Below are 25905 nucleotides of genomic sequence, written 5' to 3'. Positions count from 1 at the left end.
GGTCTTTCCATTTCAAATCGCTCCATATGAACACTTCAACATATTTTATGGAAATAACTGCTTGCATTGGTTGTTCTGCAATAGTGTAACCACGTAATAAAGGGTCTTTTTGTCTATGTATTTGCAGTATTTTACATTTGTTCATACTGTAGGTCAATTGCCACTGCCTGCACTAAGTGTCAATCCATTGCAGGTCTTCCTGCACTTCATAACAATTTTCTTGCATTGCAACTTCTCTGTATACATGTGCATCATCCACAAAAAGCCTCATGGAACTTCCTATAATATCTATTAGTTTATCCGTGTTGGATCTTGTGAGCTCCATGGCCATTGACTCTTCAACCCAGTCACACAGTTTTGTGACAGGGGTGGATTAATGATGATGATGATGATGATGGAGATGTTTGGTTTGTCGGGTACTCAACTGCACAGTCATCAGTGTCTGTACGAAGTCCCAGTTTTTCCTAGTCCAATGTTTTTTTCACAGTCCAATCTAGCCACTGTCATTAATGATAAGGAAATGATGAAATGATGAGGACAACACAAACACCCAATCCCTGGGCAGAGAAAATCCCTGACCCAGCTGGGAATTGAACTTGGGATGGGTTAATGAAGTTTTGTGGGTGGGGGTGGTTGCCTAGAAGAGAAAGAAGTCCTAGGAGTACTCTCCGTGAAAGTTAAGGAAAAAATCTTCAAAAGCTACTATGTTAAGCTGTTTTGATGCTTAAAAAATCAAAAAATTGCAAAATTCTGTTTTATTTTAGACAAAAAAGTTTTTAATTTCTTGAAATCTGTAGCATTCACAATCTTTTCCTGAGTCACTTCTTTCATATAATTGTTAACACACAGCAACAAGCTCATAAACCTTTTGTTAACACAGAGTTGATGAGCAAATAAACTGGAATTAGAATAAAATGCTTTTAAAGCTGCAGTTCTTAATTTCTTGACAGTAACATTTTTGCCAGTTTAGTTCATATGAACCTATATACTTATATTTTGAAAATTATCATTGAAAAGTGTGGTGCTGTGGCAGATCATGACATCCTACTAAAATTTGGCGGCCACAATTTAAACAGGAGAGGGAGCACAAGTCACTGGTGCAGGTAGTACATTCTCTTTGGCACACAAAATAAGATGGCTTGGGGAATACTGAATTAAATTACTAATTCCGCTGACTAAGGCTCTAAATTTGCATGCTTAACTTTGGTGCAGATTGCAAAAATTACCATTTGATTTTAATTTAGTTTCAAATCACAGGCAGGGCGATCGCTCCGTCTGCCGCCGCCGCCCCCCCCCCCCCCCCCTTAATTCGTCCATGTTTTCTAGTGAGTAAAATGCAGCATATTTTTAAAACTAGTTACCTAACGTATGTATAGTTAAGCCGTACTTTGTCATCATGTGCCGTACTGTACCTTGAAATGTAAGGTCTTTTTGCAATTGAATATGTGCGATTTGAAAACGAACTGAGTTTCTGAAAAATTTTCCCTGTCTCGAAACTAGAAATTTGTGTTAGCTGCTACTGGATCGTATTTCAGTCTTTTTTTTTTTAACTAGTAGCTGGTTGTTTCGTCCTAATTTGATACAATTTAGTGATATTGGTGTGTAGCGGATTAATAATGTAGCACATAGATTATTAAATGCAGTACGGTATTGGCAATATCTTCTCAACTGCAGCACTTCCAAATTCGAATAGAATATTTTGTTGCTAGATACATGACCATTCGTACCTTGGAACAGTTTTTCACATTTAGAAAAACCTAATTTTCCGGTGTAATTATTGTAGTTTCAGAAATAGTCCACAAATACTGAATGCTGTCATTTCAAAACGGAATAAAAGAAATACTTTAAACTTACGTTAAGAAGTATAGAAGCTGAAGCCTTAAAACTGTTCCATGGTGCAGCACTGTGCCCTATATGACATTTGAAGACAAGCAATAACAACTTGAAGCAAGCGGAAAAGATATTGAAACCGGCGAAAATATCGTCTGCATGAGGCCCTGGCAGCATGTGGCGAGCACAAGCATTCGCTGCACTTAACAAATATCACTGAAAAAATTAAAGTACGAATATAAAGGTAAAGTGAATCCATGGACCAAGTACGTCACCAGGCTTCTGGCCTGACTGCAGGTAGACTTTTTCGGCGCGGCACTAACAGGGGGAGGGTGGTGAGCTCATGGGCACTGAAGAGATGGGCAAAGTCGTTCAGCCTTGAAACTAGTTCACTGGTGATCACTCTTTTTTGGGAACCGTTCATTTTTACTCGTTCACCGTTCACTGTGCTTTGTATATGGTTATTATGAAAAATTGAAAATTAGTAGCATAGGTGATTGAAGATGGAAGGCGCCAAGAGGGGACACTTGCCTCCTCCCTGGAGTACAGAGTTTATTCATAACAGAATTCTCACACACTTGTAATTTTCGTCATTCTGCAAAACATCTCGTTTAGCCAACTGTAGCGTTATGTGGCTGATCGCAGCGAAATAATGTAAGGAGGCACACGAAAAACCAGCTCCGAGTACAGACTGCTCGCTAATTATGCATGATTTGCTGACCGCTACGAGCAGAATAGATAAACACGTAATAATTAGGCAGTGAAGAAATAACAAATAAGCTAGTGCAAACAAATTCGAAACAATAGATGACAATTGGTAAGCGACAATGAGCAGCTAGTACTCGGGGCCGATTTTTCGCGCGCCGCACTGTACCACTGAAATAATATTGCAGTAGTTTTCATATTCTCTTTACAAAATGTGACTCCATACACTCGATTACGAAGCGTGGGCTTCATTTGGTTGTTAAGTCGGTCTGCCTTCCATAACAATGAACATGCTCTTTTACCTTGGATCAAAAAAAGGCGGAAAATGGCCACGAGTGTGTGCCGTGCCGTCGTCCTTTGCATGTGTAATAACAAAACATCTTGTCTTTTTAGAAGTATTTCTTCTACTCTTTATCGAAATAGTGAAGTAAGCTGATACGTCGTTTTGTTACCTGAACAGAAGTATGTATTACATACTACGTAATTTTTATGTAATTTACGTAATTATAAAATACATTTCAATTACCGGTCATGGACGCTGAATAGAATACGAAAAGAACCAGAAGTTCAGAGTTCAAAAAAGGTTTGAAACGGATCTAGAATGGGCGTGCGCAGCGAACGGAATGAACGACAAAAACTGGTCAGAGATTTTCTCTGCCTCGTGATGACTGGGTGTTGTGTGCTGTCCTTTGGTTAGCTAGGTTTAAGTAGTTCTAAGTTCTAGGGGACTGATGACCATAGATGTTAAGTTCCATAGTGCTCAGAGCCAACAACAAAAACTCTATACTGAACTATGAGCAGTCGGCAGTGGAACTGCGACGAGTGGCTACGCGAAGAAGGACGAGTCCGGCTGAGCGAGATCGAGACGACGGGAACGGGACCGAGGCTGGAACGAGACCGGCTGACGTGCCGTTGAGGGAACGAGACCGACAGTTTCCCGTTCCCGGGAACTATAAGTAGAAAGCCGTGACCGAAGTGAACTATGAAAGACCTTTCCTTAGAATTCGTTCCTCGCTCGTTCTGTTCATCTTGGTGAACTGTTCCTTTGGACCCGTTAGTTCGCGAACGACTCATCTCTAGCACTGACCCACCCGAATCGCCACTTCAAGGCCTGGGATGTGCGCCGGCCCTCGATCGAACCCACCCGACGGTTAAACGACGAATCGGTGTGTCGGCTAGCCTGGATGTTGTTTTTAGGCACTTCCCACACTCCACTTGGTGATGCCAAGCTGGTACCTAAGTTACAACTCAGTTACAGGATTTGCAAACATTAAGAACATTGTCACTCACTGTCACATGAATAACATTACACGCAGACAAATTGGGTACGCATATTCCGCCTGCAGGTGGGCGTTAATGGGGTGGCTACAGGAAGGGCATCCAGCCACCCCTTAACTTAACCATGCCACATCCGTTAATAATCATCCCAACCCTGCGAAGGTGTGGGAGAAAGGCACAAGAAAAAGAACAAGAAAGAAACCCGGTACTCACTTGATAGCAGACTGAGGGACCTGGAGCGGTCCTGAAGAGACTGGAACGAGGAAAAATCGCTTCTCCTACCAAGAATTGAAGCTGATACGTCTAAAGTATAGCGCTTTGACTGTTAGATCACCACTGTCAGAAGATCCGAATAACAGTCGTAAAATAAATTTCCCTGTCTTGTAATATCTTCATATAATAAAACATAAAAATTATACACGCCTAGATTAGCTGCATCATTCCACATGCCTTTTTCTAGCTGACAGAGACAGAGGTTTCTTCCTCACTTTGTAAGATCGCACAAGTTTGTGGGTCTAGGTCTTTAATGGCTCAACAATGTCGGTAGGCAACCCCATCTGCTTGGAAGCTTATCTGGTTGCCTATCTTCATCACAAAGCACTATGTTGTCCCACTGCTGTGTCACAACGAGGACAACGGAATAAAGTTTGTTCAAGTTTCATGGAGAACCCATGAATATTACAGTTGGGGGCAAAGAAGGATGCACACTTCTGAGGAATGTAACCAGAGATTGCGATATAGAGAGACAGCTCCTGGAGCCAAGGCGAATGTAAATTGAGCATGTGACGTGACCAGGAAGCAGACAAGCCTCGTATTGACCATTGTCGTGATAGTTGAGAACAGGATGGACAATACGCACGATATCAGCCCATTTGATCACAAACAGATCTTGAATGCCCGACACATAGGACACTACGCTTTAAAGTCATAGAACCTATACTCGGCTTCTCATGTGCCAATATTTATAGTTTATATCGTGGAGAATACCGAGCTGCACTGTGTTTCGAAGTCTACTTTAAACAGTTTATTCTTCTATAAGTGGCTGAGTAAGTCAGCTCGAAGTTTGGAGGAAGACAACGGCATACTACCTCCAATAGGACCATACCCAGGAAGTAGTGCAGTGTTCAGACCAACTTACAAAGACATGCTGCACTACTGTACATCAGTCGCCAATTCAAAGATTGACAACTACAGCTGGTGAGCTGCTATACGATCCAGAAAAGTCTCCTAGAAGAATTCAAGTATACTGAAAACGACAAGAGGAGATAAATCCCACTTGCCAATAGGGCACCATTCAAGTATATGATGGAAGCATTGTCCTGTGGAGGATGTCAACAGTGGATGAAATGAGATGACTGAAAATTTGCCATCATTCATCAGTGAACGTTGTAGAAATCTACTGTCCGTCCCTGTATATCCTTTTGTTGGCCCACTGCTCTGCACCCTGCAGGTGACCCATGCCTTCAGCAAGAAACTGCGACACCTCATCAGTTCAAATAGAACAATTTGAGGACACACTGTGGTCATGAAGTGCTTGTGTTGTTCCCTAGAACTGCCGAACTCAATCCCATTGAGCACATCTGAGAGAGAATTGAGCTACATGTGTGCACCTTGGACCCAGATCTGACCAATCTGCAGTTGTGAGCAGCGGCTGAGCGGCCACGTATGAGGAGAAATCACCAAAATCTTCAGTTTCTTATAGAGTCCATAATATGGCGAGATTCTGCTGTTATCTGAGCGAAAGTGGTTGCCGCATACTCCTGGGTAGATGCCTCCAATTGGACTGCTCATGAGTGCTTGGAATATGTCCATTGAAAAAATGTGTATGTACCCCACGGTCTGTCGAGATTTCTTGTATTCCTGAGACAGTTACACGAGTTAATTATTTCTTGGCGTATAAAGTCATTCACATCGAGATTTGAGAGAGAGAAAAGTTGGTCTTTCGGAAGAGAGTAGAGAAAGGAAGTGGCAGTGGTCACTTCAAGAAACCAAGCCCTGGTTCTCCAGTACCGACTTTTTGATTCAATGTAAAACTAGGGAACGGGAGTGCGTTCAGAAGTACTCAGAAGCATAGTGGTGGTCTGGGTGTACGAAGTGAACTGAACAAAAAATTGAAGGTTTTGCATCCCCCCCCCCACCTGCGAATCCAAAGGAGACTGCTATTTTGGAAGTTTGACTGCACGTAAACCTATCATGTCGTCGTAGATTTCGTGCTGTTGCAGCCTTGGGAAGTATTTCTTCTGGTATACATTTAGTGTGACCGTTGTTGGATAATATTTCACTAGGATAACCTCTTATGTATGTTATTTATTTAAATATTATAGCTGTGTGAATCATTTACAGTGGTGTTCGTTTTCAGTTGAAGTTTCTGTAGGACCAGAAATGAAATCAAAACAGGAAACACTTAAAGCTGAAGAGAATCATCCGACAGGAATAGAAAGCAGAGAAGTTAAAAACCTGCGCTATATTGAGCGCAGCAAAGATTTAGTATGGGAGAGGTTGTCTGAGAAAATGAGTAGAACTAGAATACTGACGATGAGATTTTTGTTTTAGAGTCTGCTCAGCTTTGATGTTACGAGAGTATGAAACTAATCTGTAAGCCTGGAAGTGAAAAATATGGTTTTTAGTTTAAACATACGTGCATTTCTTGATTCTCTTTTAAATCAATGAATTTTGTCTAACTTTTTCCAGGGAGTTGCTTCCATTCCAGAACTGCACTTCTAGTAGGTCTACCATATTCTGGATGCAAAACCGTTTGCATCCACAAAATTAACAAGTGTGGTAGATGGAAATAACAGAGTGATAAATGTGATGAATAAGGTGAATGTTCCAACAGCTCGAAATTCAAACCCCTCAGTTTCCCCACTGCCAAAAGCATTTCTGTGAACATACGCATTGTCCTGATGAAATATATTGTTTTTCGTCGCAGGCTTCTACGTATTTTTTCATCCAAACGAATTCCATAATATACGCCAGCTACTGTTTTGCTGTTTTGCATCCCAGAAAACACAAACCATAGCCCGTTTTAGGAGATGGGGCTTACTTCGTGGTTTGTTTTTGTTGCCTGTTTTGCAGTTCCCACGGCTTTGTCTCACTACTGTTGTTTCTTTTCTAGCCTGTCACGTCGGATTCTCAACTAATCCACAATAACAAACTGATGGACAAAAATGTTGGGTTCTTCTTAGAACGATTCGAACATGGGTGAGTAACATTTTTTTAGTATTTGTTTTTAGGCTTACGTTTCACAAAGCGCTTTCATAGTTTATTCTTCATATGAAATTTACTGAATTCTTTCTTCTGATGTGTCTGTATCGTTAGAGACTCCATACGACTCCAATCACCAAGCTTCCAATATTATCATAATCTGCAGTTTCTCGAATTTTTTATCTGTGATTGAAGTTTTGAGAAGCTCTTCTTGTGCATCATCTTCAAGACAAATACAACCAAGTTTGAATTCGACAGTTGGTTAATTAATACATGAAAACGAAGTTATGGACTCCGCATAAAGCTTCAAGAAATTATGAGCTCTTTCGACTGGTAATAAACCTTCCAACACAAAAACGTTGATGATGAGATGGTATTCGTGTTTATCTACTGGAACATAGCACAGATACTGCACTGATTCTTTAGAAAACTGTGTAAACACCGCAGATCAAGTTGACACTTGACTTACGTTATTGAAAAATATGTACTGACTGTCGGCCGGCTGGGGTGGGCGAGTGGTTCTAGGCGCTACAGTCTGGAACCGCGCGACCGCTACGGTCGCAGGTTAGAATCCTGCCTCGGGCATGATGTGTGTGATGTCCTTAGGTTAATTAGGTTTAATTAGTTCTAAGTTCTAGGGGACTGATGACCTTAGAAGTTAAGTCCCATAGTGCTCAGAGTCATTTGAACCATTTTTGTACTGACTGTGAACATGCCATAATCAAAAGTTAATTGGTCGCAACGTCATCTGTGTGTCAGGCAGAGAATTTTGCTCTTCGATCTCGTACAAGCCAGCTTGCAGTAACCTTGCAGGAACCTTGATGATAGTATAATTGAGGACGGACGTCATTTTGAAATAAAATGCGTAGACTTTACCGAAAATTTCTTGCGCAGGCACATATGACAATATTTTTCATGTGCATTTGCGCAGCAAAAGGAAGGAAGATGAGCGTTCAACGGCCCGTCGAGGACATCTATGCTAGAGACGGAGTACAAGCCTGGCGATGCAAGGAAATCACAGTAAACTAAGTCTGAATGGCGGAATAGGCATCTACACCGCTGTCCTGCCGTCCAGTGTTTACTGCACCACCTCATTTGGTATGCTTTTATGCCTTATTTGTGTTATGATGATGATGAATTTTGGTTTGTGGGGTGCCCAACTGTTTGGTTATCAGCGCCTGTGCAAATTCCCAATCTTTACTCAGTCCAATCTCACACGTTCATGAATGATGATGAAGTGATGAAGAGAACACAAACACCCAGTCCCCGGAAGGAGAAAATCCCCGCCGCGGCCGGGAATCGAACCAGGAACCCCGTGATCCAGAAGCAGCAACGCAAGCCACTAGACCACGAGCTGCGGACTATTTGTTTTATGCCGAAGAAGTGAACAAAATTTCTTGTGGCCTAGTAAGCACTGTGCAGTCGCCGTACTCACCCGGCTGAGCTGCGAGCGCAGGACGGTGGTGGAGGCCGTGATGATGCTGGAGCTGCTGGAGCAGGTGCGCTGCTCCGACACCACCGTGTGGCTGCGGCTGTGGCCGTTCATCTTGCTGGCCGCCTCCTCCACCAAGCGCGAGCTCTCCGCCGCAGAAATCCCGCCGCTCGTCGTGATCACGTTTACCTCCATGGTGCTGCGCCTCTAGTCCTGCAACACACACCACAGGACACGCGTCAGCATAGACTGCTGCACTCTACAGACTTTCCTTCTCTTATCTCTATTACTACTGTATTCTAGAGCCCGCCCAGTTAGCCGTGGGGTCTAACGCACTGCTTTCCGGGCGGGAGGGCGTGTCGGCCGCCGGCACGAATCTGCCCGGTGGATTAGTGTCGAGTGTGCCGGCCAGTTTGTGGATGGTTTTTAAGGCGGTTTTCCATCTGCCTCGGCGAATGAGGGATGGCTCCCCTTATATCGCCTCAGTAACACTAAGTCGGCGATTGCTGCGCAAACACTGTCCCCCTGTACGCGTACACCATAAGTACTCTACCACGCAAACTTTGGGGTTACACTCGTCTTGTGTGAGACGTTCTCAGGGGGTCCACTGGGGGCCGAACCACACAATAGCCCTGGGTTCGAAGTGGGGCGGTGGTGGGGTGAGTGGACTACCGTAGCCTATTGTGGGGTTGTGTACCGCTGCAGGCCATGGCGGGGACGAAGCCTCTCCGTCGTTTCTAGGTCCCCAGTTCAACACAACACAATACAATACAATACTGTATTCTAGAATAGTATCTCAGTAATACCCTCAGCAAATCACAGTTTGGATTTCAGAAGAGTTTTTCTACTGAGAATGCCGTTTACATGTTCACTCACCAAATTTTACAAGCATTAAAATGATAAAATAGCACTGACTGTGAATCCAATATCTTCTAGATAAACTGAAGTTTTATGGAATGAAGGAAGTTGTACTTATCAGTTCAACCATTGTAGTTCAAGACTGTAATTCTGACTGATGAGAAATCACGTATGCGGTTCCCTAAGGCTCAGTCTTAGGTCCACCGCTATTTCTCATGTATATAAAAGATCTTCCGTCTAATACACAACAAGCAGAATTAGTTCTTTTAGCAGATGACACTAATATTGTATTCGATCCAAGCGTACATAAATAAATGCAAGAAATAGTAAACAATGTTCTTAAAAGTATTATGGATCGGTTTTCTGTGAATGGTCTCACCCTCAATTCTGTAACATATTCAGTTCTGCACATCTGAGGTTACTACTATGCCAATGACAAGTGAAACACATTGCGAGGAAATAATAAAAAGGGTTCAAACTTCAAAATTCTTAGGTGTTCATATTGACGAGAATTTAATCTGGAAAAAGCATATTTCGGAACTCCTAAACCAACTTAGTTCAGCCACATTTGAACTTAGAATCATTGCAAATAGTGGGGAGAGACAAACCAGTAAGCTGACATTTTGGGTATTTTCATTCAGTGATGTCATCCAGAATAATGTTTTGGGGTAACTCGACTTTAAGAAAGAAAGTCTTAATTGCTCAGAACCGTCTTCTAAGAGTAATATATGGGTCATACCCACCGTCATATTGTAGATACCTGTTTAAAGAGCTCGGCTGTCTGGCTACTGCTTCAGAGTATATTTATTCCCTCATGAATTTGTATGTAAATAATCCACTACAGTTCAAAACAACAATGATGAACATAGTTACGATACGAGTACGATATTCCGCGATTAAGGTTGTCTTTAACACAAAAAGTATGCACAATGCAGCAACAAAAATTTTTATAACATACCCAGGGATATAAAATGTCTATAGAGCATCTATGGAATGAACGTTCACGTGCGCAGAACAGAATTTTTGTCGGGAGCACACAATGCCTCCAAAGTGACGCGGCCCTGGTGTGGCGTAGGGTTTGATTGTAAACTTCTTACACATTTTAAATGTCAATAAATCGGCAGAACAGACAAGTCCTGTTCAAAAGCATCAGCGATATTGTGCAAGCGATTCATAGGCATCTTAAAAATTTTCATTCCATACCTAGAATGAATCTTGCTTCAGGCTCTGAAGCCGCGCAGGGTAGCCGCGAGGCTAGCCGCGCGGTCTATGGGGGTCTTATCACGGTCCGCGCGGCTCCCCCCGTCTGAGGTTCGAGTCCTCCCGTGGCATGGGTGTGTGTGTTGTCCTTAGGGTAAGTTAGTTTAAGTTAGATTAAGTAGTGTGTAAGCTTAGGGACCGATGACCTAAGCAGTTTGGTCCCATAAGATCTTACCACAAATTTACATTTTTTATAGACTTTGAAGAGATAAACACAAGGGCTTTTCGCTTGATGCGACAAGTGGGACAACTTAGATGTCGCTGTCTTTTTATAGGAAAAGGAGGGACAGATTCTTTTCCGCACTTTACCGTATTATCGAGACTGTTTTAGTTAAAAGTGCTGCGGTGACTTTGGGAAAGGGCTTACTAGGACGTCAAAGTGGAAGTTTCCCGAAAAACTCCTAATTTGCAGCAATGGCTTTCAGGAAATCCAAATTATCACACTTTGAGATGTTTCTAGAGTACAGTCTTCATTCTTAGGGGAACTTAAATATTATTCGCAGATAATGATTGTCCACGTCATAGTTACTAGTAGAATAGCTTCCCATTGTGACTGCATTAAAAAGCATAATGCCTTGTGGATCTGTATAATCCGAAGGACTGATATGTGTATATTTTCAAAGAATTGATTGATACCACACTCTCACACTTCCCAGTTCATATAGCATTTGTCTTGTACATATACGGTCATACAATCACATAAATGAGTTCTGCACTGTGTCTCGATATTTTTCAGTGCATAAAGCGCCTCTTATCAGTATAATACGCATAATTAGACCTTTGAGATATTTTTCTGTGAAAAGTATCATGGTCTCCTTCAACATATTTCGGTCTGTATCCTTAGTAACAATTGTTTACTTTTTCTTACTACAAATAAAAGTGTAAATTTTAGACAAAGACGCATAATGTTAGAGTTTCGGTCTTAGTGCAAAACGTAAACAGTGTTACTGTAAGGAAATTTCCAAACGCCTCCAAATTATTGTTCAAAAATTCTTTTTTTGAATTAATAAAATTTCTTCGGGGTTCCTTTATTAGGCCGCTTTATACAGATAATGCGGTCTTGAAGAAAATTCATTCAGTTTTTAAAAAAATTAAAGACCTTTTTAAGATTATTTTCGAGTGCTTTTGGAATTTTCTTTAAATATCAATGTATAGTCTAAACTGTGGTTGCCCTAACTTCAAAATAGTCCATATCTAAACGGCATTATATGGCGAAATACACTCAGACTTCAAGAAGAATATAATAATTCCAATCCCAAAGAAAGCAGGTGTTGACAGATGTGAAAATTACCGAACAATCAGTTTAATAAGCCACAGCTGCAATATACTAACACGAATTCTTTACAGACGAATGGAAAAACTAGTAGAAGCCGGCCTCGGGGAAGATCAGTTTGGATTCCGTAGAAATACTGGAACACGTGAGGCAATACTGACCTTACGACTTACCTTAGAAGAAAGATTAAGGAAAGGCAAACCTACGTTTCTAGCATTTGTAGACTTAGAGAAAGCTTTTGACAGTGTTGACTGGAACAACCTCTTTCAAATTCTAAAGGTGGCAGGGGTAAAATACAGGGAGCGAAAGGCTATTTACAATTTGTACAGAAAGCAGATGGCAGTTATAAGAGTCGAGGGACATGAAAGGGAAGCATTGGTTGGGAAGGGAGTAAGACAGGGTTGTAGCCTCTCCCCGATGTTATTCAATCTGTATATTGAGCAAGCAATAAAGGAAACAAAAGAAAAGTTCGGAGTAGGTATTAAAATCCATGGAGAAGAAATAAAAACTTTGAGGTTCGCCGATGACATTGTAATTTGTCAGAGACAGCAAAGGACTTAGAGGAGCAGTTGAGTGGAATGGACAGTGTCTTGAAAGGAGGATATAAGATGAACATCAACAAAAGCAAAACGAGGATAATGGAATGTAGTCGAATTAAGTCGGGTGATGCTGAGGGGATTAGATTAGGAAATGAGACACTTAAAGTAGTAAAGGAGTTTTGCTATTTGGGGAGCAAAATAACTGATGATGGTCGAAGTAGAGAGGATATAAAATGTAGACTGGCAATGGCAAGGAAAGCGTTTCTGAAGAAGAGATATTTGTTAACATAGAGTATAGATTTAAGTGTCAGGAAGTTGTTCCTGAAAGTATTTGTATGGGGTGTAGCCATGTATGGAAGTGAAACATGGACGATAAATAGTTTGGACAAGAAGAGAATAGAAGCTTTCGAAATGTGGTGCTACAGAAGAATGCTGAAGATCAGATGGGTAGATCACATAACTAATGAGGAAGTATTGAATAGGATTGGGGAGAAGAGAAGTTTGTGGCACAACTTGAGCAGAAGAAGGGATCGGTTGGTAGGACATGTTCTGAGGCATCAAGGGATCACCAATTTAGTATTGGAGGGCAGCGTGGAGGGTAAAAATCGTAGAGGGAGACCAAGAGATGAATACACTAAGCAGATTCAGAAGGATGTAGGTTGCAGTAGGTACTGGGAAATGAAGCAGCTTGCACAGGTTAGAGTAGCATGGAGAGCTGCATCAAACCAGTCTCAGGACTGAAGACCACAACAACAACATGAAAGTCACTTGACAATCCTAGATCGGCGTTGGCATCATGCTTAGTCCACAGATACCTTTTCTATCCTATTTGGCTTTTTGTTCGGTATTCGTTATGAGATCTAAAATAGAGCTGCTCAGCCGGTGAGCGATTCGGAGTTTCTGAGTAGTGCGTCCCCTCCAGTTATCGCCGGCAGTGCCTTAGGAACAGACAAGCGACCCGGAACTCGGGCCGGCACATAGTGCAGTCATTCGACTCGAGTGTAGCTACACTCCTGGAAATGGAAAAACGAACACATTGACACCGGTGTGTCAGACCCACCATACTTGCTCCGGACACTGCGAGAGGGCTGTACAAGCAATGATCACACGCACGGCACAGCGGACACACCAGGAACCGCGGTGTTGGCCGTCGAATGGCGCTAGCTGCGCAGCATTTGTGCACCGCCGCCGTCAGTGTCAGCCAGTTTGCCGTGGCATACGGAGCTCCATCGCAGTCTTTAACACTGGTAGCATGCCGCGACAGCGTGGACGTGAACCGTATGTGCAGTTGACGGACTTTGAGCGAGGGCGTATAGTGGGCATGCGGGAGGCCGGGTGGACGTACCGCCGAATTGCTCAACACGTGGGGCGTGAGGTCTCCACAGTACATCGATGTTGTCGCCAGTGGTCGGCGAAAGGTGCACGTGCCCGTCGACCTAGGACCGGACCGCAGCGACGCACGGATGCACGCCAAGACCGTAGGATCCTACGCAGTGCCGTAGGGGACCGCACCGCCACTTCCCAGCAAATTAGGGACACTGTTGCCCCTGGGGTATCGGCGAGGACCATTCGCAACCGTCTCCATGAAGCTGGGCTACGGTCCCGCACACCGTTAGGCCGTCTTCCGCTCACGCCCCAACATCGTGCAGCCCGCCTCCAGTGGTGTCGCGACAGGCGTGAATGGAGGGACGAATGGAGACGTGTCGTCTTCAGCGATGAGAGTCGCTTCTGCCTTGGTGCCAATGATGGTCGTATGCGTGTTTGGCGCCGTGCAGGTGAGCGCCACAATCAGGACTGCATACGACCGAGGCACACAGGGCCAACGCTCGGCATCATGGTGTGGGGAGCGATCTCCTACACTGGCCGTACACCACTGGTGATCATCGAGGGGACACTGAATAGTGCACGGTACATCCAAACCGTCATCGAACCTATCGTTCTACCATTCCTAGACCGGCAAGGGAACTTGCTGTTCCAACAGGACAATGCACGTCCGCATGTATCCCGTGCCACCCAACGTGCTCTAGAAGGTGTAAGTCAACTACCCTGGCTAGCAAGATCTCCGGATCTGTCCCCCATTGAGCATGTTTGGGACTGGTTGAAGCGTCGTCTCACGCGGTCTGCAGGTCCAGCACGAACGCTGGTCCAACTGAGGCGCCAGGTGGAAATGGCCTGGCAAACCGTTCCACAGGACTACATCCAGCATCTCTACGATCGTCTCCATGGGAGAATAGCAGCCTGCATTGCTGCGAAAGGTGGATATACACTGTACTAGTGCCGACATTGTGCATGCTCTGTTGCCTGTGTCTATGTGGCTGTGGTTCTGTCAGTGTGATCATGTGATGTATCTGACCCCAGGAATGTGTCAATAAAGTTTCCCCTTCCTGGGACAATGAATTCACGGTGTTCTTATTTCAATTTCCAGGAGTGTAGTTAGCCGATTCAGTTAGCTGACGAGTAAGTCCGCGTTTGTGACTAATGCGCTCGCGTGGTGCCATCATAGGAGGCACGCATGAGGCTGCCGTTTGACGAAGGAAAGCGGGCGGGAACTGACACTGTGTGTTCTAATATACTTTATGTATCATACAGAGATGCAGCTAACGTTGAAGTTTATATACATCGGCGAATTCTGTTTCCAAATGTGCTTTAGTATTACGTTTGTGATCCGACTCCGCAACCGTGGTCTTCAAAGCGCGGTTTTGTGGTGGCGCTCGACTCGAAGATACATCGACACGATTCCCGATTGTGCAAAATTTTCACTGCCAATATTTGATTTGCAAAGGGAGGAGACGTACTGGCGTGATGCTCCTGATCAGGCCTTGGGCCAATGTCCTGGATTAAATTCGAAACATTTCCGTAGTGTCTCATAAGTGAAGGCACGTGGTGGTGACCCGTCCATTTGATGGGAACATTAAGCTCTGCGGCCCCGCTGGTGCTAGTCGAGAGAATAGGATATGAGCTGGCACCTGGTTTGATCCTCTCCGCCTTTTCATCCATACCAACACAGACCCAACACTTCACTGTACAAATACGTGAAACAGTCATCCACACGACACTTGTCACTTCAAAACAGGTGCAAGGGAGGCAGTGGCAGACCACCTCCACCAGCACCTTACTAGAACGGTCATGCAATTCCAGCTTGCCGCCTAACATCATTCGCTCAGTATGGGACTACTTTGATTTTAGATTTATCTGAAAATAAATATTCCTTCGATATGTCAAAACGGAGTTCTTTGAAAGACTGGAGAACCAAAAAGCAACATTTAGCTTGTGTAAGCAGCCGTATGCCACAGGTGGAGGGAAGTCAGCGAGGAACCAAACTAGGGAAGTATGATGAGCCGTGCTGAAGTCTGCCTTCACGTGAACGACGTCCATATGGAACACTTGTTATGCGTCCACCCTCAAGTGCGTATCTGCAGTTTGTGTCCCCGGAGACAATGTTACAATAGGTTCACGTATTCAGTCGGAATAGATCGTATCGGGGAAACTATTGGTTTCCGGACTTATGTTTATTTGGATTGTTTGCTTGTTTCAGTGTCGTTTACTCGCCCCCTTTCTTTTGTATCTACAATAGTCAAATACCTGCATATATCTGTATGTAAATATGTAATTCAGTGATACATGAGGGACATATCATAAATAATGCACAGGTTGGTATTACTGTAGATCGTTTGATGCAATAACAATGAAAACTACTTAGATGTAGTTTTGAGCTTGAGGAAGAAGCACGTGTTTTTCTTTTTTCGCCGCGTTTTCTGACAGAAAATTGGTGAGGGGTAGAAATGGACACTGCAGAGGTCCGGCGTACTGGGAATGTTGAAGGCCAGTGGTCTTTCATCAAGATCGAAAATTAACACGGCAAAAATCCGACAGACATCCACACTGCGTTAAGTGAAGTTCTTGGTGAGTATACAGTGGACCGTACGCAGTTCCACGTTGGGTTAATAATCGTTGTGGTGGTCGTATGAGCATAGACGATAATCCAAGATCCGGAAGGTCAAAAGCGTCAACAGTTTAACGAAGTGTGAAACTTGTGACAGATGCCCTTGAAGAAGATCGCATTGCGACTTGTGGGAAACTATATGAAGCCACGGGAATTCCTCCATCGTTAGTATTCCGTATAGTTATTTGAAGAAGAGAAAAATTTCTGCGAGATGAGTCCCACACTGATTGCTGAAGAGAAGCAGAAAAGCTTGGACATTGTAACCTTGCTCAAACAATGATTCGCTAGTAAAGATCAAGAATTCTTGTGTCGAATTGTCGCTATTGATGAAACGTGGATTAGAGTTTTTAACAGGAGCTGAAATCACAATCCGATGAGTGGACAGCTTCAGATTCTCCGCGTCCAAAAAAATTTCGACGCTCTCAGTCAAAGCTCAAGCAGATGTTTTTTCTTATGCTCACCATGGAATCGGCATGACAGACAGAACCTCATGTGGTATAAGTGTCACATCAGTGTATTATTCTAATTGCATGCAGAACCTGCGCAAAAAATGTACAAAACCCGACCTTCGTTGCTCGAGTCTGGGCCGCTCATTCCCCACGCAATGCTCGCCCGCCTATCGGTTATATTCTGGCGCAAAAACTGCGCGAATACGGATGGGAAGTATTGTCGCCTTCTCCATACAGCCCGGACATGAGTCCACGGTCTTCGACTCGGAGTGTACTAAAGGATTGTAAAGAGATACTGAAAAAAATAACATGTAAATAAACAAATAGTGTGCACTATTAACGAAATGTCCCTCGTAATACTTTCGTAGGCATGGAAAGATTTTACGTACTTAAGAGGTATTAAAAATTAGATTCTCTTGATATTCTTGTAGTGGGTTGGATACGCACCTCTCGGAATTTTGTTCTTCCGTCAGCAGCGAAATCCTTCGTCGAGACAGAATTAATTGTGAAGTGCCCTTCCGGAAATGTGAATGAAGTACAATGGAATCTAACTATTGGTAGAACAAACATATTGGGACATATACCGAGGTTCATTTAATTATGAATGGTTTTAGTAATGAAGAATAAATTGGCAATACAGTGAATTATCGGAAGTGCATAAAGATCAGCGGATCTTATCGACAACAACTATTCTGTAACAAAAGAAAATCTTAAGTTTCATTCGACTGTCAACAGAAATTTGATGCACGCATCTTTGTGTGTAATAAGGTTACGGAGCGTAACATGCTATTCACTTTTTTATGATGCGATAGTGACTATTCATCCAGGTGTAAATAGATTATCACTATCTTCAGCTATTAGAAAAGTGTTACCTATATGAGGAATTCGAGGAAGCGACGCTATACTGAGGCCAAACAGGTCGGCTGTTTGAAATTCCCTCGATCCCTGTTCAACCTCAGCAACTCGCAAGCTCCCACTGCAGTATTCGGACACTACCTGAATCCGTCTGTGTAGCATACCATTACATGTCTGCTGCCGGAGATCAATCTTTCTTTCCCATTCAGATTCACTGACATATTAATATTGTGCCGTTTGATATAGACAAGTCTTACTGGTACTTGCTTACACGTCTCCACTTCATTTTACAGCTTGGTGAAACACAGAGTTTCACAGTCTCACAATACGGGGCGCCTTATATTACACTAGGCTGCAAATGTATAGACCGCAGTTTTTCATTTGGCTTGCACCACACCGTAATTCAACTGTCTCTTGGAAATACGTATAATTTTCTTTCATCCACAACTATAAAAAAAATTCTGACCCCATTGGTCCGTTTTGCCCCGGTACATTTTGTTGGCGTATGGCTTTCTCCTAGACATTCTTCCGTTGTACCCCTTTCAAAAACTCTGCGAACAGTTGATTCAGTCACTTGCTTACCACATTATTGCAGCAGCTGTACCGCAATTTCAGGTGCACCTAGTCGAGGATTAAGCTTCATCTGTCTTATGTTTAATCGGCTGCTTCTTTCATTTAGCTTCCTTGGGCGCTCTTTTGGAGAGTCACATTTAAAGCGATGTCTTACAATATCCCCAACCGTGTTCCTGTGTGTATTCACCAGACAAGCAACATCCCTACGAGTGCGACCATTCAGACGCTTATAGATGGCAAGTTGTTGTTCGAACGTCGCATTAGTCCCATTGCTACCTTGTAGCCCAGGCAAGACGGCGGGTCGGCCGGGATGGCCGAGCGGTTCTAGGCGCTACAGTCTAGAACTGCGCGACCGCTACGGTCGCAGGTTCTAATCCTGCCTCGGGCATGGATGTGTGTGATGTCCTTAGGTTAGTTAGGTTTAAGTAGTTCTCAGTTCTAGGGGACTGATGACCTCAGAACTTAAGTCCCATAGTGCTCAGAGCCAAGACGGCGGAACTATAACAAGTGAGCCAACGGAAAGAAACAGGTCGTATCGTAGTACGCACAACCAGCTTTTATTCGAGGGAATTCAAGTTATTGTGGTGTCACCGCCAGACACCACACTTGCTAGGTGGTAGCCTTTAAATCGGCCGCGGTCCGTTAGTATACGTCGGACCCGCGTGTCGCCACTATCAGTGATTGCAGACCGAGCGCCGCCACACGGCAGGTCGAGTCTAGAGAGACTCACTAGCACTCGCCCCAGTTGTACAGCCGACTTTGCTAGCGATGGTTCACTGTCCACATACGCTCTCATTTGCAGAGACGACAGTTTAGCATAGCCTTCAGCTACGTAATTTGCTACGACCTAGCAAGGCGCCATATTCAGTTACTATAATTACTGTCTTCAAGAATGTATTCTGAACAGATAATATTGTGAATCATGTACCGTCAAGAGCGACGTTCATCATTAATGGATTAAAGTTAAGTATCAAACTAATTACGTCCGCTTTCTGAATTCTCATTCCTTGTCATGTTCCAGACCTCACGTCAGTATAGTTCTTCCCTCCTCACGCCAGCCTGCGTGAGCTAAAACGCGTGCATTTCGGCCTCCACTCGTAACACGGTGTTGGCTCTTCTGCCAACACAAAAGTTATCCTCTTACTTGACCGAATATTAACTATTCATTCATTTACGACCCTTCCAAATTCACAATTAAAAACATATTTATTAAAATTTAACAGGATCCCTTGGCGTTTTTTATTTAACTGCTGTCTCTCTACACATGCAGAGCATTTTTGTGTGCATTTGAAACATAATCACTCAATTGAAATCGAAAAAAATTACAAACTATGCATGGCCCAAAATTAATGAGGGCCCTTTGTATCTGCTGGAGAGCTTATGCTGCGCTAGCGGTTTTTCTCGGTCGTCGCGCCGACTGAATAAATCCAGACCTACTAACGTCTCGAACTTGGCCCGGTTAGTATGGCGCTCGTCTGGGAGGAATACGTGCGACAGCCTTGGCAGGCGAGTTGCTTAACAGGGCAGCGTCGCGACGGCGACGGCATCTGGTGACCGCGGCGAGGGCAGCCGAACTTTCAGCTTTGGACACGCCGGGGTCAGCCGCGGCTGGGGCGAGCAGCGCCTATCGCAGGGCAGCGCATATCGCCAGGCCGGTCGCGGATCAACGCACGCGCTTTCACTCTTGCGTTCTTCCCGACGCCAGCATCCGCTTGGTCGTCTCCTGCATCACGTCGGAGAAAAAGTCCGATAGCTTAGGCTATATTTTCAGACGGTCTGAAAATAGTTGCTCCTCGATATGTCCCCTTCAGAAATCCTTCACAACATAACTCCAAGCTGGCGGCGTATTTGCGATAAGAAGAAACATTGCATAAAGCCAGATATCTACGCGCCATCCGTGTCCGCTTATAACAACGGTTTGTACAGCCCATCCTGCCTAGCACCGAATCGGCGAATAAGCAAACGCAGCCGTGACAAGATGACGTAGCGCCAAGTTCAAAGTGCACCCAAGCGAATTTTAAGCACTTAACCATACCAAAAACGACTCAAATCAATGATTTTTTTGAATAACTTGCAGTTGAACTGTTGTAATGTTCAGTGTTCAAATGCGTGTGAATTCCTAAGGGACCAAACTGCTAAGGTCATCGGTCCCTAGACTTACACACTAATTAAATTAACTTAAACTAACTTTTGCTAACAACAACACACACACACACCCGTGCTCGAGGGAGAACTCGAACCTCCGATGGAAGGGACCGCGCAGCTCGTGACATCACGCCTCAAACCGCGCGGCCACTCCGCGAGTCGAAATGTTGAAGAAAATTTTGGAAATTTATGGTAAGTTCCTATAGGACCAAGCTGCGGAGGTCATCGATCCCTAGGCTTACACACTACTTAATCTAACTTAAACTAACTTACGCTGAGGACAACGCACACACCCATACCCGAGGGAGGATTCGAACCTACGATGGGGGGAACCGTGGCAAGACGCTTTACATCGCGCGGCAACCCCGCGCGGCTTGTAGAAATATAATTGTGACTATCAGACGAAATAAAAACAAGGCAGAATATGATAATACATTACACATGATTTCCAACAGTCAGGACTTCCATTTTTTGACTTTAAATATTTTGTGACAATTCATGTAGCACAGTTCATATGATAATTTTCGAATAATGTATATTTTCCTAACAGTGCAACTGTTCCGTATTATTCCCTGTAGTCGTCACAAAAATGCGAAGTGTCTACTGGATGACGAAAACAAACATCTCAAAAAAGAATAATTGATGCATGCAGGCACTTCACAGTAATTACTAGCTCTACTTGGACAGAGCTGGAATAGGGTAAGAAATGGTCGTGGCGACTGTTTCCCATATCGTGCTGCATATTTGATCAAATTCGTAAGATGTGGTGATGCAAACTGACAATGAATAAAGAACTGAAGATTAATAATACTGTTCCGATAATGAACATGAAATGACAAACGCCTAACGGAAATTATATTGCCCGATAATTTCCTGAAAAATGCTTTAGACTGTCGAAAATTTTTTTATCGAGAGGCTGAATCACAATATTAGTTGTGGGAGGAATACGAATTATATATATAATGTTTTCGTCGTCGTAAAGACAGAGGTGTTGTCAAGGCCATGTCAAGAGAGGAACAAAAGCAATGAATTATTTTCTGCAAATGGAAAGAAGACGTTGAAAATTATTCTCTTCCATTCTTACATATTTTGCTACGTCGATTACAAGATTTTCGCAAATAAATAGTCCTTTTTTTTAATTTTTTGTCCCAATTTGCCTTGATGTTCCACAAGACATATGTAAAGCTGCGGAAACAGAAATCCATTGATACTCGTCTTTGACATTGTTCTATACAAATGTCTCACAACATTCATCGATTGCACAAGCGACTGTCTTTTTTTTTCTCGAAATTATAAAGTGCGGTTTACGTGGCTTTATATGCAGTATTATAGGGGTAACGGGAAGCTTCGTCTTCGAGTCAGTTACGAATTTCTCTGTAGTGTTATCTATTAATGTCACCTCCTCTAGACGTTTGCTTGAGGTAAGCTTCGTAATTTTGTGACTTTCTTTTCCGGATAATTTCCTAAACTCGTTTATCCAGGTGAAAGAAACGTGGAAATCAATAATGATTATCCCACTTGCAATTCAGGGCGCCCAGTCTGGCAGATCGAATTCGGTAACGGTGCATTGACTCTCACGAGTAGTTCTAAAGCTTTCGAATAAATTTTTTTGCACACTTTAGCGAGTTTCATTTTGGCACCTTTCTGTTACTTCGTGTAAATTTTCTTCCGTTTATACAATTCGTGCTCATATTTTACGAAACGAAACAAGCTTTGCACACTTCTTATTTGGAAGCGGTTTACTCGCTCCTTCGTGTAAGTAAAAACAATTATTGCTTTTTCTTTCTCAATGAAAGCTATTACTGCACATGGTTTTGTTTTGAGTTTGGAAAGTAGTCAAAGTAGTCTATCTTTGTTCTGGACTTTGATTACCCCAATAATAGTGGTTCAAGCCACAATTCACATAACCGTCCGAGTTATTTCCTGTGTCCTCTATTGTTTCCACAATTTCTTACGAAATGTCGACATCATTTAGAATAAATGTCTAAGAAATTTAGTAATAAATAACACGTATGTAGGTCTGCAGGAGAAGCAGGTGATTCCAGTACTTAATATTTCATCTCTACAATGTTAAAAAAATTAATTGGAATTCTACATTACTGTGAAACTCTAGAAACTCCACAAAGACAGATGCTATTAGTAAGTATATAGAAGATACTACAAAGCAATTTAATTCAGTTTTATCTCCATTGTTAACACTTAGTGATCCCGCAAAGGCAGCTGCTGATTATGATGGATATTAAATGAGTTTCAAATTCGAGCGAATAGTGTCTGAACAGTTTTGTCAGAAAAGCTGTCAACAAAAACAGAGATTCGCTTCACAAATTACGATCGCGTTGTGCCGTGTTACCCGTTTACCGATGTGCCAGCATCCAAGGATACGTGCGAACCGTGTTGCGCGTGTAGTCTGCTATAGGTACGGCAGGGGTATACATTCCAACGGCTGCCTAGCGAACTACGAATGTGGCACACTTCAACATTAAAAAAAAAAATACTTGCAGTGTGTCTTAGCAGATAAAATTTAGACAGTATGTTTCTTTTGGTGTATTCATTCTGCAGAAAAAATTCAGGGCAAGTTTCGACGTTGCATTCCATTGTTCCGTTGTAGGTACTCGAATTTCGGAGGCTAGGTGTGGCATATGCGCCAGTGTAGACACGATATCTGAACAGTCTGCTACAGGCAGGGGTGTACTAAAGACTGTAGCACGTCAAAGTTACCGTTTTTGACCGTGGGATGATAATCAGTGCAAGATGCGTGGGTCATATAGCATAACTGAGATTACTCAGGACTTGGATTTCCTAGATCACTAGTGTCTAGGACAGATTCTCTATATCGCAGAGTGAATGTTTCCACACTCATAAAGAGCTGCACAGTTCGATGACAGGTGTACAGGGACTGGACGTCACGTCGCCTGCGCAGTGCCATACGGGGCGATCGGCCGTCACTGTCTTATTAGATCGCCGCCGATCTGAATGTGGAGCGTCATAACCCGTTTCCGAGTTAGAATGTAGGGAGGCACATACACCGCATAGGCTCCAGTAGTCGGCGACCGAACAGTGTCTTCCTATGACTTATGGATCCTCAATATACTTGATAGATTTCCTGATAGACATACACCAGGTTTACTTGCCACAAAACTGGTGGAAGACGAAAACTGAATTTCAAAAACCATCTTAGCTGTCATGTTTACAAGTTGGGTCTGTATATACTTTGCTGTCCCCATCAACTATATGTTTTCAGAATGTTGGTTGTTTCAACTGTCTGATTTCGATTGTGCACTGAAGCGAAATTCTTCTTCTTACGTTTCAACGATCAGGTTGGTTAGATGCAACTCGCCGTGATTTTCTGACTTTGGCCTTCCTCTTGAGAGCAGTATAGGTGGGGCAGCTGGTATCCTTCATGATCTGGTTGATGTATTTCTGTCTCGGTCGGCTTGTATTCTTCCCTTCTGTTGTCCCCTCAATGATACTTTTAATAACACCATCACGCCTCAGTATACGTAAGCCGCTTCTCTGTTGAATAGGCCTACGCTTCAAGAGGTACAGCTTTTCTTCCTCCAACCTGTGCAGTACATCATCATTTGATAATCTGTCTGTCCAGGAAATCTTTAGCTTTCTGCTGGCTTCAGCAGAAAGCTATGATTATGTGATTTTGCGCTTCTGCGAGTGTCCATGTTTCATTTCCACACAGCAGCACACTCCAAACAAACGTATTTCTGAGGTCATTACTGAGATGTCCGTTTCTTAAATGGATGTGAAAATGTTCCATGTGATGTAATTTTATTCCCTAGGCAGGCGAAGAATTCGACGGTCTTCAGTCACTCATTGTTAAGTGAGCATTGGGCAACAGTATTTTGTCTGCTCACTATTAGGATTTTTGTTTTAGCTAGGAATTGAGGGTGTTTCCCATCTGGGCCAGATCGCTTCTAATTGTTCCGTCTCTTCACTTAACATTGCGCTGTCAACAGCAAAGTTCAACATGTCTATTTTATTTCCATGAATTTTAATTCCTCGTATATCACCTAGTTTCTCCCTAACTTCATCTATTGCCCTCTGTATGTATCCATTCAACAAGAAAGCACAGAGTAAGTAGCCCTGTCGTACACCCGCCTTAATGATAGCTGCTTCTTGATGTTCTCCACATCTTACCACGACCATCTCTTCTCTATACTGTCGCTGCACTACTCTCTCTTCGCAGTCATATGCTTTTTGTAAGTCGACGAAGGCAATATATATATATATATATATATATATATATATATATATATATATATATATAACGAGCCTTCTTTAGTATTTTCTCAAGAATTAATTGGAAGCATTGTTTCTAGTGTGTGTCGACAGCTCTTCTAAAGCGAACGTAGTTGTACGTGATGACAGCGCCTATCCTGCCTCATCCTCGTTAGTCTGATAGAAGTCAAGATTTAGGAGGCATGTGTTACAAAACTACATTGTTCACATCTGTTTGCAGATGCTTTCTTTGGTACTGGCACTGTAACGCATATTTTAAAGTTGCTGGAAGCTCCCTGGTTTCGTTACAAACTTTCGTAATATTTCTAATCAGAGAGAGTACGACTTTTTATGAATGCCAGTCAACTCTTAAGGAGAAGGAAGAGGGAGGGATTGCCGAGAATGGATGTTTAAAACTCGTATCAATGCCGATTAATGCTGTCTAAATTGTTTTATTAACCCACCTAAATTATACACGTTTTGTAAAAAAATACGAAGTGGCAGTGGTGGAAGGCTATTCTAATCCAATGTTTTGGAGATGTGAAACAGACAGAAAACATCCGAATGAGTAAGGACACATTCATATTACAGCATAAAGAACTGGTGAATGTTTTCTCACTATCTATTGATTGTATACGAGAGCCTTTGCCACTAAAACAGAACACGGGTACAACAGTTTATAAATTGGCCATCGATGTAGAATATGGGCTTGTCGCCAATTGTTCAAGTTTTCTAATGCAGCAAATTTATCCTCCTTTATGTATAGCTTTCCAACTAACAAAAAATGTGCTTCTCTTCATTTAAGTAAAGGGGATCTGTAACTTCCTATTCAGTCGAATATTCCGTTTCCATATTTACCAGATTGTGTGTAATTATGCAGTCATAACCAATGCACCTTTGTATACGTATCTGTTATTTGGTCGTGTATATTTCATATACTCGTGGCGACATCTATGATTATGACGGATGTATATATAAATTTCCTTCCCTTCACATAGAATCGCTTCATCGATAGCGATTTGAACTACCGAATAGACTTCCTTATTTGCATTTTTTCTTGTTTGCCTTTAGTTCATGCATCACCGAGGACTAGCTGATAGCTATTACAACCCGAATTCATTACTTTCACCTGGGCAGAGTGTATAGTTACTGTCAGAGTCACTATTAAGCAGAATAAAGTTATATCTCATGAAAGCTGCTTAAACAGAACTAGTGCTTTCAGTTGGATTCTTAAATAAGTTACTAAGTGTCTTTAGGCTTAACCCGTGCTGTCTGCCTCCGTGGCTGAGTAGTCAGCACGGGTGAATGCCATGCTGAGGGATCCGCTTCGA

The 25905-nt window shown here is 42.9% G+C and overlaps 1 protein-coding gene across 1 annotated transcript in view; it reads right to left on the bottom strand.

Annotated features, from left to right (window-relative positions):
- The window catches only part of LOC126191064 (very long-chain-fatty-acid--CoA ligase bubblegum), a 175749-nt gene that overhangs the window by 68612 nt on the left and 81232 nt on the right, over positions 1–25905 (bottom strand). Inside the window, exon 2 of the mRNA XM_049931781.1 lies at positions 8453–8662. Coding sequence (XP_049787738.1) covers positions 8453–8644 — 192 coding nt within the window. The 5' untranslated portion in view covers positions 8645–8662. The remainder of the gene's footprint in view (positions 1–8452; positions 8663–25905) is intronic.

Source organism: Schistocerca cancellata, chromosome 6 (assembly GCF_023864275.1).
Source record: "Schistocerca cancellata isolate TAMUIC-IGC-003103 chromosome 6, iqSchCanc2.1, whole genome shotgun sequence".
Lineage (NCBI taxonomy): Eukaryota > Metazoa > Arthropoda > Insecta > Orthoptera > Acrididae > Schistocerca > Schistocerca cancellata.
The sequence above is the reverse complement of the archived record's forward strand: the minus strand, read 5'-3'. Positions and strand labels throughout refer to the sequence as shown.